Source organism: Pseudophryne corroboree, chromosome 10 (genome assembly GCF_028390025.1).
Source record: "Pseudophryne corroboree isolate aPseCor3 chromosome 10, aPseCor3.hap2, whole genome shotgun sequence".
In the NCBI taxonomy this organism is placed as follows: domain Eukaryota; kingdom Metazoa; phylum Chordata; class Amphibia; order Anura; family Myobatrachidae; genus Pseudophryne; species Pseudophryne corroboree.
In genome coordinates, this window is record NC_086453.1 from 363,011,620 (window position 1) to 363,030,169 (window position 18,550).

At 42.8% G+C, this 18,550-nt stretch overlaps 1 protein-coding gene across 1 annotated transcript in view; it reads right to left on the minus strand.

Moving 5' to 3' along the window:
• Positions 1-2,964: 2,964 nt before the first annotated feature.
• Positions 2,965-18,550, minus strand: part of LOC134966734 (nicotinamide N-methyltransferase-like) — a 112,563-nt gene continuing 96,977 nt past the window's right edge. The window contains exon 3 of the mRNA XM_063943715.1: positions 2,965-3,385. Within this exon, the coding sequence (XP_063799785.1) occupies positions 2,965-3,385 (421 nt within the window). The remainder of the gene's footprint in view (positions 3,386-18,550) is intronic.

An 18,550-nucleotide genomic window follows, 5' to 3' on the forward strand; every position in this document is an offset into this window, starting at 1 on the left:
TCCCTGTAACTCCCTCTCAGCATCCCTGCCCTCACCCTCCCTGTAACTCCCTCTCAGCATCCCTGCCCTCGCCCTCCCTGTAACTCCCTCTCAGCATCCCTGCCCTCGCCCTCCCTGTAACTCCCTATCAGCATCCCTTCCCTCGCCCTCCCTGTTACTCCCTCTCAGCATCCCTGCCCTCACCCTCCCTATATCTCCCTCTCAGCATCCCTGCCCTCACCCTCCCTGTAACTCCCTCTCAGCATCCCTGCCCTCACCCTCCCTGTAACTCCCACTCAGCATCCCTGCCCTCACCCTCCCTGTAACTCCCTCTCAGCATCCCTGCCCTCACCCTCCCTGTAACTCCCCCTCAGCATCCCTGCCTTCACCCTCCCTGTAACTCCCTCTCAGCATCCCTGCCCTCACCCTCCCTGTAACTCCCTCTCAGCATCCCTGCCCTCACCCCCCTGTAACTCCCTCTCAGCATCCCTGCCCTCACCCTCCCTGTAACTCCCCCTCAGCATCCCTGCCCTCACCCTCCCTGTAACTCGCTCTCAGCATCCCTGCCCTCACTCTCCCTGTACCTCCCTCTCAGCATCCCTGCCCTCACCCTCCCTGTACCTCCCTCTCAGCATCCATGCCCTCGCCCTCCCTGTAACTCCCTCTCAGCATCCCTGCCCTCACCCTCCCTGTAACTCCCTCTCAGCATCCCTGCCCTCGCCCTCCCTGTAACTCCCTCTCAGCATCCCTGCCCTCACCCTCCCTGTAACTCCCTCTCAGCATCCCTGCCCTCACCTTCCCTGTAACTCCCTCTCAGCATCCCTGCCCTCACCCTCCCTGTAACTCCCTCTCAGCATTCCTGCCCTCGCCCTCCCTGTAACTCCCTCTCAGCATTCCTGCCCTCACCCTCCCTGTAACTCCCTCTCAGCATCCCTGCCCTCACCCTCCCTGTAACTCCCTCTCAGCGTCCCTGCCCTCACCCTCCCTGTATCTCCCTCTCAGCATCCCTTCCCTCACCCTCCCTGTAACTCCCTCTCAGCATCCCTGCCCTCACCCTCCCTGTAACGCCCACGGCCACTACTATCAGTCACCTCGTTGCCTGCACTGCTCTGGTCACTGCTAGTGCTTGATCTACTCTCCCTGCTACATGGGACACGTGGTGGGAAACTAGGGTGACATGGGAGAGCTGAAGTGACATCATACAATCAGACATTTTGGTTTCTTATTACAGATGTAGCCACGCTCATCGTTGCCGTGATGCATATACATGGGCACACACATCACGGCAAGCTGCAGCGTATGCCATACTGCAACTAGTCACAGCTGGTGATTGCACCATTGAAGTCTATGGCATTCATTCCATAGATGTGGGCACACTAGCCACGCTATCCATGTCATGATGAGAAGCGTGGTTACATCTGTACATGAGGCAGCCAAAACAATAGTATGCTTTTCTGGGTGTGGGAATTTAGTGTGGATCTGGTCTTCTCGATGTATTTCATGTGGATCTGGCCTTCAGCGATTTAGCAATTTAGGGGCACCAAAATGAGATTATAGCTTGCCCCCCCAACCTAAAAATGTTCTGATGCCACTGATCAGGGGGATGATAAAATTATTAGTGGGTCATGGTAGTAACTACGAGTCTGCTGAGTGAATGACAACAATGATCCCTGGTGGGTGACAGAACCACTCACAGATCACACATGAATCTCAGACTCTTTAATCACATAGTAAACTGCAAAACATAACAATTACTTTATCTGTTGATCAGGTTTAAACATCAGATCAATACAAATGTACAGTAATATATGTGATTATTTATTATTAAGGTTTATCATTTGCAAATTGTCTGGAAGATCTGGTGCATTTATGTCTATTTGTATCTCATACTTATAGTAGGGGCTGATCTGAGTCACACGCTGCGGCCGCTTCTGTTGGTGTAGTTGCCTCTGGGACTATATGCTAATGCGGGTAAAATCCCTTCCCCTGGTGTACAAGCTGCGTCTGACTGTTCAAGGACCGAGACGCTGACCTCGTGCATCTGTAAATGCTGTAATACCGCTCAATATGTCTTTAGATGTCACCATCAGTCACACCAAAGACACTTACCACAGCCCCATGCTAGGTGTGAGCGTCTAAACGTCTGTGTATGCAGCCACTTCAGCGACATACAGATGTGTCCTCATACACCTTTCCTATATCCTGCCATGTATGGTACGGTTTGTCATGCCATATAGTCAGAGATTTAGCCATGCTTTATTATGCTACTTTATACATATTCTATTATGGGAAACATTTTTTTTTAAATTCATCCACTCGTTGCATGTAGAAAAAAGTTTAGACGTGGTATGTACAGAAAAGGTGTAAGTGGCCACATCTGTACCTGCAACACTTCCATGACACTCACATACATATCACCCAACATTCTCTATGGTGAAGAACCCAAAAAGGGGACATGGACTTTGCAAAAATGAGGCATGGCTTTACAGGAATGATGTGATTATGAACCATGCCCCCTGTTTTCAAACCCACACCCCGCACACCCTGCACCCATATAATTATACTTATCACTCTGCTGTCCCGGCACTGGCTGCAGAGCTGCAAAAATCACACGGAAAGTGTCCGCCATGGCCATTATCCTTGTGATTTGCGCAGTAGAGATTTTCCCTGGGAACAAGGTGCAGGTGCCAAGTTCTCAGAGACCTGTGCATGCAGAGCAAACTGTAGCATGAAGCCAGAGTCTACTGCACCACCGGAGAGGAGGTGGCCCATAAGGAACCTGTATATGGGCCCCCTCTTCTCTGAACCGACACCTGGGAACACATAACACATTTTCATTATACTTCTACGTGCGTGTGTCAAAGCTACTTCATCCCTGTACAAACACAATCAGGATGTATGTACAGTGCGATTTAGACACATGCGCAGTATAACAAAATGTGTAACTGCACCCGACACAGCATGTGACTCAGATTCAGGCCCTTATTACTCTCTATGAGCTATAATACACATTACTGCATCATAGTCACAAAGGTCACTATCTGCTGTTCTTTTATGGACTGCACAGTGAACAATAACAAACCCTTCATCAGTGAGAACTTTTCTTGCAAATTTCTCATCATATCTGAACATATGTACCTTGTCCTGCCCAATCACCCCATAAGTTGTATTTAACAATCCAAACAATATCAGGTATCCTTCAGGTTTTAGTTGCATCACAAATTTTCTGAAATTATTTATATAATCATCTTCGTCTTTGCTGATGAATTCCAACAGCCATGCACTGATGACACAGTCTGCTGGTGGAAGCACCTCCGGGTCTGTGAGATTCTCATTGTCAATGTCACATTTCATGATCTTTGTTATTGCCGTCTTCAATGTCATGTCTTTGTCCTGACACTGGTCACTGAAATACACAAAAACAATAAAGTTTACTGGGATCTAGGACTAACCATGCCATCACATGAGAAATGATCCAGCTCCAAGAATTACATCTGCTGACGTGTTCCTCGGCTATTCTCACTACTACAGACAGGCCTGGTAAGGACAATCAATCTATGGGACTTTAACATCTGATCCATATCCTACCAGTGCTCTGTGGCTCCAGCCAAGATCTTAGTGAACCAGGAACTGTATCAATTAATCACTGCTTGTTCTTTATTTACTGCTGTGCAAAATACGGAGTTTGTTAATAAAACTTTTATTGACTTTTAAACCCTGGTTGTCATGGTCACACCTTCGGGTGATCCTTCTCCACTACACTTACATGTCCAGGGGTCTGATTAAACCTTCCAAGTTTAAGTTTATCCCAGGCCCTACAACTGAGGCTTCCTCCTGTCAGCCCAGATCCTCAGTTGTGACAGTAAGCACTGACCATATGAATCCAGCCGGAGACCAGGAACAAGCGGCCAGGCCGATGCAAGAACTGGCAGCCAGACTCGAACATCAGGAGGCTGCACAAGGCCACATTATCCGCTGTCTCCAGGATCTCTCTACTCGATTGGATGGGATCCAAACAACTCTCCGTGGATCTTGCGCATCCGGTGCGTCCACCACAGTGAAACCAGCAGTAACCCCACCCACCTTACCCATTTCTGCTCCACGTCTTCATCTTCCAACGCCAGCAAAATTTGATGGATCTCCAAGATTCTGCAGGGGATTTCTCAATCAATGTGAAATTCATTTTGAGCTACAACCTGGCAGTTTTCCCAGTGACCGTACTAAAATTGCCAATATTATTTCCCTTCTTAGTGGCTCAGCCCTTGACAGGGCATCACCTTTATGGGAGAAGTCTGATACCCTGCTGTCCTCCTATACTGACTTTGTAACAACATTCAGGCGCATCTTCGACGAGCCAGGCCGAATAACTTCAGCTTCTTCTGAGATTCTCTGTTTATTCCAAGGAACGCGTACTGTGGGACAGTATCTTATACAGTTCATGATCCTGGCATCCGAACTGGCATGGAGCGACGAAGCCCTGTATGCTGCATTCTGGCATGGCTTATCAGTACGCATCAAGGATGAGTTAGCTACCAGAGACTTGCCCTCTAAGTTGGATGAGCTAATCTCTTTATGCACAAAAGTTGATCTACGGTTCAGAGAAAGAGCAACTGAGCAGGGAAGGTCTTCTACTCCAAAATCTTCTGATCCTCCTCCTCGTCAACCGTCTCCATCCAAAGATGAACCCATGCAAATTGGTCGTTCCCGTCTATCTCCTGCTGAGCGCCGAAGACGTCTTTCCGAGTCCCTCTGTCTTTACTGTGCAGCTTCGTCTCACGCAATCAATGCTTGTCCCAAACGTCCGGGAAACTTCAAGTCCTAGCTCGCCAATGAGAGGGCCGGCTAGGAGTAATGCTTTCCTCTCCATCTCCTCATGATTGTAATCTCCCAGTCTCGCTTCAAATTGCTCAACGTTATAGGAACGTCATTGCCCTCCTAGATTCCGGAGCAGCTGGGAATTTCATAACTGAAGCATATGTTAAACGGTGGTCCCTACCCACCGAGAGACTTTCCTCATCCATTTCCTTGACTGCCGTGGATGGCAGTAAGATTTTTGATGCAGTTATTTCTCTAAGGACTCTACCAGTTCGTCTGAAAGTAGGAGTTCTTCATTCAGAATTTATTTCTTTTTTAGTGATTCCAAGAGCCACACATCCAGTGGTTTTGGGCCTTCCATGGCTTCGTCTCCACAATCCATCGATTGACTGGAAGACTACGCAAATACTAGCATGGGGTCCCTCCTGTGCTGAGACCTGTTTTTCCAAAGTGCTTCCTGTTTGTTCTTCCTCCTTTAGGTCGTCTGATGTTCCACCTCCTCCATATCGAGACTACACAGACGTGTTCAGTAAAGCTTCTGCTGACATCCTTCCTCCTCATAGGGAATGGGACTGTCCAATTGATCTCATCCCAGGGAAAGTTCCACCTCGAGGCCGAACTTACCCGTTGTCCATACCAGAGACGCATTCTATGTAAGAATACATTAAGGAGAATCTGGCAAAGGGTTTCATCCGACCTTCTTCTTCCCCAGCAGGTGCAGGTTTCTTCTTCGTGAAGAAGAAAGACGGTGGCCTGCGGCCGTGCATCGACTACAGAGGCTTGAACAACATTACCGTTAAGAACCGATATCCTTTACCCTTGATTACAGAACTCTTCGATAGAGTTAGTGGAGCAACCATCTTTACAAAGTTGGATTTGAGCGGTGCCTACAATCTCATCCGGATCTGAGAGGGTGACGAGTGGAAGACCGCCTTTAACACCCATGATGGACATTATGAGTACCTCATGCCCTTCGGATTAAGTAATGCTCCAGCTGTCTTCCAGCATTTCGTGAATGAGATCTTCAGAGACATCTTATATCGCCATGTCGTGGTTTATCTAGATGATATACTCATCTTTGCCAATAATCTAGAGGAACATCGTTTCTGGGTAAAGGAGGTTCTGTCCCGTCTCCGAGTCAATCATCTCTATTGCAAATTAGAGAAGTGTGTTTTTGAAGTCAAATCCATTCCGTTTCTAGGCTACATTGTGTCCGGGGCCGGACTAGAGATGGATCCTGAGAAACTACAAGCAATCCAGAATTGGCCGATACCCTTAACCCTCAAAGGGGTCCAGAGGTATTTAGGATTCGCCAATTACTACAGAAAGTTTATACGAGACTTTTCCACCATTGTGGCGCCTATCACTGCGTTGACTAAGAAGGGTTGTCAAAGTTGAAAAATATCATGATTCACATGCCTTGTACTAACCCCATGCACATGCCCGCTGCGCGAGCACACCCTCTGCCGTGCGTACGCATATTCGCACTTTGCGTAATGGAGCTTCTACGGCTGTGCGCTTTCGCGCGTGGTATGCGCATTTACGGTAGAGTTTGTGAGCGTCTAGCGGGCGACTCGATCGCAACATATTTAACCCATATAGTGTGTTTTATAGATAATATTCCCCTAAACAATGTCAGCAAGTATGTTTGGTGTAAATGGTTCCTGGAACAGAGAGATTCCTCTTTACATGATAGGAAGGGTCAGATAAAGGTTGAAAGGTGGTGTCTAGTATCCAGCTGTAGGGTATTTTAAGGGTAATATTCCTATGATAGTTAGGAAAGATTCGCTTATTCCTGCACATAGTTATGCTCAGAAGTAGAAAATAGATATAAAATTGTATTTAAAATATATTACAAATGGGGAGATGATGAGAATGGAATTCACACATAAATTTCCCACAGACTGAGATACAATGGCCTTATTTACACTAAGCTTTGAGATTCTATGAAGAGGGCCTACAACTTTGTTTATGAATAGGGCCAGGTTTCTCTCCAGAATAATGAGTGCTGAGTTGCCATTGTCTCAACTGAAAGAGACATAAACAAGGGTGAACAATATCTAGGAACAGAGTTTGTTTGGAAGATCCAAAACAATAGCTTTCCACAATATAACTAGACAGAGAGGAATTTAGAATACTAACAAGTCCTAGCCATCGCCCATTCTTGAACTAACCAATGATCCCCGGTGCAGTATATGTCCCACCCCCTAACCAATGGAAAGAGAGCACACAGTGTCTATTGTATTATGTCTTGAGCTAGTGAATAAATATAGCTTGCAACAGGCTTTGACACACAAGACTCTCTCCAAAAGGCTTTCTCTTTGAATGCTGAGGGCTGGAATCCAGGACGCGCTTGCGAATCATCCCCCCGTATGTATATTTCTCTGTAGCCATGTTGTAGCCATGTTGTAGCCATGCTGTAGCCATTTTGTTATCCTCTGTGTTTGCCATTTGTTCTCATTGTGTACTCATTCTGTTTGCTTGTGTTTGCGATCGTTCGCTATTGTTTATATTATTCCTTGTTATTCTGTTTAGATTTTGATGTTAGTTTTGTAGTGTATAAGCTGTACTGTTTCCCCTTTTTACTCTAAAGAATCATCCACGAAGGTGTTAGAGCCGGAGTGGTTTTTAAATCCAAAACCAGGTCTTGTGTTTTCACTAGTTACTGTAAAGGGTTTTCTTAGCGTCTCAATCGCTCAAACAGCTTTCATATTATCAAGGTTAATAAGCATTACATCATTATAGTAGTACATTACCAAGGTTTAGAGTGTAAGCATACCCTTACAGTGTGTTATTACTAAGGGTTACTGTGTATCATTCCGTGAGCGAACGTGTCGCTCGTGCGTCACGCCCACGGCCTAGCGTCTGCTACGCTGAGTGCGTACCCATACGGTACTCAGTGCGCCAATAGCATACTTAGTCTGTAATAGAATATAGCTTAATGTTTAAAGGTAATATTTGACATTGTCAATTGGGGGACTCATTAGGGCCTCCTCATATCCGCAACCTAGCGGAACCAGGCAGACTTTATCCATCAGCAAAGGGCGGGAAGGTAGTATACCCTGTTAGCCATTCGGTGGTCGGGGATACAGTAGTGCTGATCAGAGAAGCGTCTGCTCCGCTTGGTTTGTAGGGATGCTGGTGAGATCCGGAACCGAAAGGTAAGAACGTTAAGCTATTGTCTTTTAAATCTGTTTTAATTTCTGTTTGGTGCCAACTGCGCACGCAACACATGTAACACACGCACACACCTGTACTCTGCATATCTGACCATATTGTTGCAAAACAAGGTTCAAATGAGTCATATTGTGTTTGATTCAGATTGGATTGCTTATCTGTTTAAGTAGGTTTAAAAGTATATTTAAAAGTTGCTGCAAAAGCCTTGATATAGTGTTGTTTTTTTTTAACTCAGGTCTAAAATAACTTCAGGGGCTTGCATGGTGATTTTTTTTTGTGACAAAGGAAGCCGCATGGTCTGTCCTCTATTTTGTGTAACCCTCATAGATGTGGAAGGGGGAGGAGCAGCGGCCATTTTGGGAAGGTCAATTCTTTTCTAAATAGCTGATTTTAAGTCTGCTCAGGAATAATCAGCCGTCCTTGGTCAAAAAGAAATCACCATTTATGAGTTACCAATGCATTTATTTAACCCATGCCATAGTCAATTACAAATAGATTCAGATGGGGTTTAATAAAAGTTAATAGTAAGATGAATATTTGATGTAAGAACAACACACAGATATAAAACAAAGTTTTTTTTTCTTCTTCTTCTTTACCTCCCCGATTCTGTTAATGCAAATTAACCTGTGCAACAGCTTTTTTTCCTGGCAGTGAAAGGCCACCTTCACAGACAGTCAAAGGCACATTCATATGCAAATTAGAGGAGTGAATGGGTCGCGGGAGACCAGTGAATAGTACATAGATATAATATTATAATTATGTGTGTGTGTTTATATCAATGTATGTTCTGCAAGATAGCTATCCAATATGAATCATACTATTGGAAGCATTGATTAGTAGATTAATTTAGACCTGCATTTTGTGTATTCCGCATATCTACCTTCTTGTGTGCCATTAGCATTGATCACGTGCTGAGAAAATTTGTTGCTATTTAGTTAAAAGTAAAACTAATACTTAAGGGAGTAATTGTAAAACACGCACGCAGCCTGACCCAGTTATAAAGGTTATACAGGAGATACTGTGTGGTGCTTGGTAAATGATTATAGTTAAATATCGTTTGCATTTATAGAAGCGTGTTATTTGTGTTACTGCGGGAGTATCCGGCCTGTGTACACGTGTCTCTGACCGAGTGCGAGACAGCGTACGCAACGCAAAGGCCTACACATGTGGCATAAATTACGCAACGTGCGTACAGATACGCCCACTAAATACAAATCATACGATAGCATTGTTTTAGTAGGCGATACGGAAGCCACAAGATAATAGCACAATTTTGATCAGTTTCCAAAATTTAGTTTAAAAAGATCCTCCTCTCGTTGCATTACCTCTGGGATTAGCCTGTGTTACCTGAATGAAAGAAATTTTCTGTACAGAAAAAAAAAAAAATCAAAGTATATATGAAGTGAAAGAGCGTGTGTATGCAAGTAAAGTTTTCTTTGGTGTGAACCCCGGAATTCGAGATCTCATAGAAGGACACCCGTGAAGTGAAAACGTGGTGGCGTGGGAGAAGGCCATCTCACGTTAACAGTGAATAAGGTAAAAGGAGCAATTAGTGTTACAGCAGACTAAAAGGTACGCGAAAGTCAGAAATCCGTTAAAAGTACCTATACGAAGTTCTGAAGACCCTGACTTAAGAAAGGTCAGAGGTAGTGAGCGCAGCCCTGGGGGTTGGCACAATACCCATATAGGCCCGTTTTGAGAATACGCTCCGGCTGAAGGTTTCGCAGCCTAAACAACCGATTCCGCTGGTCTTTCAGCGGATAAGTAATAGTTACTTATATGCAGTGCAACTGTACCGCATGTAACTGTGTGCATTAGTTGGTTACCTTGATACCCATTACGCAATTTGCGTACGCTTTGCGGGATCATAAACGCTATTTGTACACTTTGACGTGATTTGTGTAGGTTTTTTTTATTTTAAGGGAGGTTCACTGATCACTCAGGAATTCTCCAGCAACTGATACTTACTGGGGAGGGTAGCATACAACCACATGCCCCAGTAAATAGAGGTTACATAGGGGCCCTGGGTTGAGTACGCCAGCGCTAAGGCAGTGTGTGGGCATATTGGTCGACGTGGGCGAGAGTGGGTGAAGGCACTCGTTGGACTTTCACCGTCGCCTTACCTCTGAGAACGTAGTTTTTGTAGGAATTCACTGAGAAGGCAATACCTGCAAAGAATGGGGGCCAGTTGCTCAAGTAAGGGACGATCAACCAAGGTTCAGGTTGATATAATTCCGCTGCCAGAAGGGTCGGCGAGGTATATAATGTGTGAAAAATATGGATCACACGCTGAGGTTTTATGCAATGAGTGGGAACGTATGACTGTGAACGATGGGGAGTAGTTCCCTAGGGTAGGCAGTTTTAATCCTGAGGTTTTGCAAAATTTAAGGAGAAGGATATGTCTGATAAAATCCGGGAAGCAACGGATTAGACATTATGATTATTTACATTTATGGCAACAGGAAGGGGAGATACAAGGGGGATTAGCTCAAGCAGCTGGTTCCCATTTTAGCAGGAAACTGATGGCAACTGGAGAAACAATGGCTTCAGAGAATGGCATACTGGGATATGATGATAATAGTGCACTTAATAAATGTATTAATGATGATAATAGTAAGCGTAATAAATGTAATAATGATAGAAGTAAAACTGATAAATGTACAAATTCTAACCCGTGCAAGTTGCACCCCATGTTAAACTTCCCTCTGGATTACAAGCAAGAAAGTGAGCCCAGCAAGATGTCGGCACTTTTTCCAGCAGCCATCATACGAGACACCCAGGTGGGCACTGCCCAATCGGTAAAGGCAGTAGTCAAGCCCCCTTACGGAGGGTCAGGTGAGGTCGTGTCCACAGGTAAGTACAGTATTGTATGTTATGCACAGACAATTGCACCTCACATTGTAGAGTATAGAGAGGTAGCGGTTTCTGTATTAATGGATGGTTTAAAGGAAGTGTTGAGAACAAGGGTACAGACCACTCAACCTAATTGGAAAGGTATGTCGGTGGCTGCTTTGAGAGAGACCGCTATTGAACATGATCGGAACATCATAAGACACAGGGAGTCACAGGGCGGTAAGCAAATGACAATAAGTAGACAGGCCCTGACAACGAAGCCACAACAGCTTAAGCCCTAGACCCCTGTGGGTAAGTCGAATGTGATAAAATGTTATAACTGCCAGAGGGAAGGGCATTATGCACGGAATTGTATGTTTAGAGACCCACATAAGGTATATAAACCCCCTAGACAACGACATAACGCACGTAATTGTAATCAGGGATCATATAGGAAAAATTTTGGGCAGCACCTGTAATTTGCAGCCAGTGAAGTTGATTATTAGCCTTGATAGTATGCCTGAGGTTACAGTCGATGTGATTGGTAGGTCATTCCTTGTAGACACAAGGGCGGCCAGGTAAACTCTGTGATTTATCTTTAAATATTTCCTTTTCATCTCTGACGTTCACCAGCAGAACTACAGCTCAAACGTCACATGTCTACTTGGTCTTTTCAGAGGTCTACCCAACCCCAGTATATCTTACCAGCATCGTTGTGTCTGGCCAAACACAAAGGGTGGAGAGTGGAAATACTGGTGGGGGAGACTGTGCAGAGATACCGATGGGCATGTTGGTGTGACAGCCTGATGGTGAACGGAAATCTGACAGTGTTTCTTTTCTATTGTTCTCTCTCTTTGTTCTTTCATGTTTTACGGATGGTGATGACATTTTCTGTCCCATATGTCCACCCCGATGATGCATATTTCATATGTGGGAGGAAGGCGTATAAGTGGCTTGCCCCAAACTCAGAGGGATTGTGTTACATTGGAAGAGTGTTGCTAGAAGTAATGACCATTACCCATGAAAAGATGAAAGACGTTCACCGCAATGCTCAAGCTCCTTACACTCACACCCATTACGAACACATTGTAAAGAGACACCTTATAGATAGGACAGAGCATGCAGCCTCTGATTTGATCCACGAATCCACTGGGATTCAACTCCTACTCGCGCTAGATATCACCCGTACCGCCAGAGGAGTTATAAATTCTAGGTATATAACTGCGCTAGCGAACCTGATAGACAATATCACCGAGATGAATGATGACACCTTCATGTATACTGGGAGAGAATTGCACGCTTACAAAACGGAACTGATCCAGCACAGGATGGTTCTAAATTACATCACAGCAGTGACAGGAGGGTATTGTGTCACCCTAGCAACTCAGTATGGTGTGAAGTGTTGTACGTATATCACAAACAGCACTGAGGACCCAACAGAGGTCATAGATCAAAAGATGGACGATATCTTGCAATTGAAGTGGGAGTTCCGAAGGAGACACAACCTTACCCTTACTTCTGTGGGTAATGAACTGACCGGCTGGGTATCATGGTTGAACCCACGCAATTGGTTCTCAGGTTTAGGAGAATGGGCTCAAAATGTTATCGTTGCTGTAGGGAAATTTCTCTTATGTATCCTAGGAGGTGTCATAATGATTGGTCTGATATTCAGATGTGTTCGAATTTTAATGAATTGCAAGCGAAGTACCAAATTGATGAGTTTGAGGAGCGAGGGCATTGTAACAACAACTAGTTTAATTTATGACCCATCAATCGAGACAATGCTGTGATAAGATGTGATTCCATCGTCTGTTTCTTTCACCCGTTTCTCCTTTGTTTTTCTCCAAGGTAAAAAGACATCCACTCGGAAGAAGAATTTGATGACACATTATACAGACCATTGATGAACTGTTTCACCGACAATTGATGAACCCTTAGAGACTTAATTTTTATGGACACTTGAAGAGCTTTGCTTGCCACACAGCAAAGATACAGCAATCCGGACAAGACTTCAACAAGACATCAACAAGACTCCAACAGACGCCCAAGGACGAACATATATATATAATCATACGAATGCATTTATAACGCATGTTTCTTATCTTCATCTCTTCTATCTTCAGGTAGTGGCACACATAGTCGACAGGTGATATAGACACATATATTAGCACTCACATATTTCCCCCCTTCATGTATCATCAAGTAATGTGCACCCCATTTGTTGGAACTAAAAGCCGAAAAGAGCTCGGTAGAGTTTGTTAACCCACTTACAGACCCTTAATACGGGATAAGAAGGATTCAATGTATACTTCGCAATACCTCGAAGCTTATTTTAGAACATGTACGGCACGATGATACATGACCCCTCAGACATGAATTTCATACACACACGCTTTTTACTATCTCACTAGGTCATACATTTCCCACCTTCTCCTCTCCTCCCGATTCCCAATCATAAATAGATAGTTCATGGTATTATATATTTTTCTGCTTAATTGTTTAGATAGTGGCAGTTATTGTTGACTGCCAAAGGGTGGACTGTCAAAGTCGAAAAATATCATGATTCACATGCCTTGTACTAACCCCATGCACATGCCCGCTGCGCGTGCACATGCTCTGCCGTGCGTACGCATATTCGCACTTTGCATAATGGAGCTTCTACGGCCGTGCGCTTTGGCGCGTGGTATGCGCATTTACGGTACAGTTTGTGAGCGTCTAGCGGGAGACTCGATCGCAACATATTTAACCCATATAGTGTGTTTTATAAATAATATTCCCCTAAACAATGTCAGCAAGTATGTTTGGTGTAAATGGTTCAAATTAGAAAAATACATGATTAAGGAAAACAGGCTGTGGTGGGAGGTGACTACATTGGAGTACTATCTTGCTAATCAACTAGTACCCAAAGGCCTGCTAATATCAAAAAAATCATCATTCACTAATGAAAATGAAGGATTCACCAAGGAATGGGAAAAAATTCTAACACACTGTAGTCTATCTCTAATAGAACTAATCATAAAGGAGAGAAAGAAAACTCTCATAGAAACTAACAAGGAAATTGAATCTTTAAAGGTTCTAGTTGATCCGTTTATCGAATCAAAAGAAGTGAAAGAGAGAGAGAAAGAGATACTATATCAATTGGAAAAAGAAACAAAGGAGTTAAAAAATAGGAAGAAACGCAAACTTCAGAGAGATTGTAATGAATCTAAAGAGGGAACTTTATCTGAGCCCATCAAACCAAACACTAAGAAACAGAAGGTAACACAACAAACGGTTTCCACTCCAGTATGGAGGGGTAAAGCCATTGGTTCCAGAAGAAAATTTCATGATTCCCCTACCAACAGGAATAGTGGGTTTACTCAAAGGAATCATTATCGGAATTGGGATAGGAGGCAACCACTAGGTAAACCTCCCCCCAGTTTTGATACAAGGAGGAGATATGATAGACCCGATGGGAGAAGGGAGTATCATCAGTCTCCAAAATATACAACAAGAAGGAAAGATATATACAAAAATATGGGTAATACCAACGCAGAAGGGAAATATATTGAGGAAAATTTTAGACAAGAGAATCCATCCACCCCGAGGGACAGCCGGTATTTTTTAGGGAGGAGCCGGAGATCCCCAAGGAGGGAATGAACGCTACACGTTTAAAGACTACCAAAAGGGGGAAAAGAGGGGGTGTAAAAAAAACCCAAAAAAACCCCACAAGAAAGTGTAAGAAGCAAGTAGCTATTGATATTGTGAATACACAGATAGGTAATACTGAGTGTACCACAGAAACTGAGAGTAAAATATTTAATCTCAGTGGTCATGTCTTGACCCCTCATGAGCGAAGTGTACTTTTAAAGGGACTTAAATTTGCCCCATCTAGTGACCCCAATCCATTCGATCTTTTCATTGATCTCCAAAAATATATTAGGAAGATCACTCTTAAAAAATTCTTTTTGAGTAAGGAGCCGTTGGATAAGGAGGAAACCACTGAGGTTTCAAAATTCAAGAAAAAGTCCAGCTTCTATCCTCAGCATATAAAAGGTGGAAGCATTAATTGTTTTAATTCCATTGTATCCAAGGAGCTGAGGACCATACCACGGTCAAAGAAAAAGAACCTTACAAACAAGGAATTTAAGGCGATGGAGTCATTACAATCTAATGATGAAATTATAATAAAGCCAGCCGATAAGGGTGGAGGAGTTGTAGTAATGACAAAACAATATTACCTTAAGGAAGTGTACAGACAGCTGGGAGATCAGGACACATATAAGAAATTGAAATCTGACCCACAAAAAAGTATAATTGAAAAATTGAAGATTTTGACGAAAAGGGCAGTGGATAGTGGAACTATCACAGAGAGTGAGCAGGAGTTCATTAATGTGAGTGACCCCTCGACTCCCACTATCTACGTGTTACCCAAGGTACACAAGGATGCAAAAAATCCTCCGGGACGCCCAATAATTACCAGAACCAATAGTGTAACGTCGAATCTCTCTGCAATGGTAGATTCTTTTTTACAGACTTTGGTAGTAAAAACCAGTGCCTATCTGAAGGATACAGGAGACATATTGAGGAAACTAGAAGAGATTCCTTGGGAAACGAATAGCACTTTAATGAGCGCGGATGTAAGCACTTTATACACAATCATTGATTGGGATAAAGGGAAAATAGCCATCGAATATTTTTTAAACAAGAGTGATTTTAAAGAAGAAACTAAGTCTTTTTTGATGGAAGCGATTGATTTTATTCTTCGCAATAATTATTTTTACTTCGATGGCTCCTATTATTTACAAATAAGGGGGACCGCCATGGGCACCAGGTTCGCTCCCAGCTATGCAAATCTCTACATGGCCTATTGGGAGAGTCTCACCATAGATCAGGTTAGGGGGCAGGGAGCGGGCCTGGTGTGCTGGTGGCGGTTCATTGATGACATTTTTTGCATTTGGAATGGAGATGATGAATCTTTGGGAGCTTTTAAAGAAATTTTAAACAATAACCAATTTAATATTGTTTTAACATATACTCAGAGTAGAGAAGAACTGGTTTTCTTGGATCTAAGGGTATATATTCAAAATCAGACCATCTGTACAAAGACGCATCGTAAACCCACAGATTCTAATGCTTACCTTCACATAAATAGTGAACATCATCACAGATGGCTAAATAACATTCCGGTGGGTCAATACAAACGTTTAAAGAGGAACTGCACAGACCCTGTCATCGTAAATTCACAAATGGATGAAATGTCCAACAGGTTCTTAGAAAAAGGATATGACCCATCATTATTAGAAGCAGCAAAGAAGAAAGTTGAAATAATTTAAAGAAAAGATCTTCTGAAAGTAAAGGAGCCACAACCCTGTGGGGATAATCCCTACCAATGGGCCTTTATTACTCAGTATGGTGGTAACCATAAAAAGATAGAAAAAATCTTTAAAAACAACTGGCGTATTTTATTAGATGATCCAGTTTTGGGAGGTTATCTTCCGCCCAAACCTGTTTTTATCTATAAGAAAGCCAAGTCTATTAAGGACCATATAGTACAAAGTAGCCTACAAGAAAAAAACACAGTGAGATCGTGTAATAAAGGGTTCCATCGTTGTGGGTCCTGTATCATGTGTCGGTCCACCACAAAAAAAGATGTTATAAGAAAAACCACTGAATTTGAACATAAGGGCAAACTATTTAAAATTAATGATTTCATAACATGCCATTCGAAAAATGTCATTTACTTGCTGGAATGTGAAAGTGGGCATGTGTACATTGGAAAAACATCTAGACCATTGAAGACGAGAGTGGCAGAACACGTGTACAACATTCGGAAAGGCCTTGATACACACCCTTTATCAGAACATTTCAGGACTGTTCACGGTAAATGTGAACGCCAAATTAAGAGATATCTGGGTATACAACAAATTAGACCTAATTGGAGAAGTAACAATATAGAAACCAGATTAGCGAAGAGTGAGATGAAGTGGATATACTTGTTAGATACCATTAAACCAAACGGCCTTAATGTTGATTTTGAGTTAAAATGGTTTTTATGATTTTTTATCTAGTAGTTTTAGTGCAATTACTTTTTTCCTCAATATTTCCTCTCATAATTTTTAAATAATTGTTTTTAAATAATTTCTATTAATTCTTATACACTTCTTAAAACAACATCATTGACTAAAACTTTTAAAAGTTTTATATAATATTTTATTGATTCTTTATTAATCTTTTGATTATTTCTTTCTCCACTTTACATATGGATTGATCGAATGGATATGGATATAAATGTGAAAATGATTTTACCCCATCTTGGTAATAGGGATGGACAGGTTGGGAATGAAGTACCACCCAGTTTGGTAGAGATGGGGTAAATCGGATTACCTATCTACACATGATATAAGGTGGAACGCATTGAGATCCGCAAACATGTCACTTCCTGGTAACGTTTGACCCGCAAACACGGGATTTTTCAGCGTGGATATGCGGAAGTTGTGTGAGGTTATAGTAGAATCGCCGGTGGAACGCAAAACAACAACCTCCCCGGCATTTGGAACGCATATGCATTACTTCCGGTTGTTATAGCAGAATCGCCGGTGGAACGCAAAATTACACTTTCCCCGGCATTTGGAATGCATATGCATCACTTCCGGTGGACGATCCCGGAAGTAACAGGAGTAACGAATTACTGTTCGTTATACAGTAATTAGTAATGGAATAAAAAGCCAGCATAGAGGACATCACTTATCCAACTTTGAGAAAGGCCAATACAAGACCGAAACGCGTTATTTGGATAAGGACAGACTTGGTGGAGGTTTGGGAACCGGTGACTGTAAGCTGATACGCCTGCTGCGGTGGTGCTGGGCCATTCAGCCTATTACCCCAGCTATCTCTTTAAAGCTAGCCCACCGCGGCTATGCAACATGGTGAGAGATTTTTTCTCAATTTAAGAAGGACTTTAAGCATGAAAAGCACTTTATAAAAGCACTGGTGTCCCTTTCCATTCACCGCATTTCTGTATATTTGTTTTAATATCTGTTTGTTTTAAATATCATTGTCCATTCCCAGCTGGGGATTGTGTTTTAATAAATATTGCTAGTGTTGTGTGACAATCAGCACATGTTGACTCCATCATTCAATAATAGGAGTAAGAAATAGCATCCACGATTACAGTGCGCCAGGGGTCCAATATCACCTTTTTCTTGTATCTATTGCTGGAGATTTGTGTTTGTCTCCTTTGTTTTTGGACCTGGGCAGCACTCTATTCCTTACTGCGCTCATTTGAAAGTACTACCATTTTGTCATGTAAATGGTTCCTGGAACAGAGAGAGATTCCTCTTTACATGATAGGAAGGGTCAGATAAAGGTTGAAAGGTGGTGTCTAGTATCCAGCTGTAGGGTATTTTAAGGGTAATATTCCTATGATAGTTAGGAAAGATTCGCATATTCCTGCAAATAGTTATGCGCAGAAGTAGAAAATAGATATAAAATTGTATTTAAAATATATTACAAATGGGGAGATGATGAGAATGGAATTCACACATAAATTTCCCACAGACTGAGATACATGACCTTATTTACACTAAGCTTTGAGATTCTATGAAGAGGCCCTGCACCTTTGTTTATGAATAGGGCCAGGTTTCTCTCCAGAATAATGAGTGCTGAGTTGCCATTGTCTAAACTGAAAGAGACATAAACAAGGGTGAACAATATCTAGGAACAGAGTTTGTTTGGAAGATCCAAAACAATAGCTTTCCACAATATA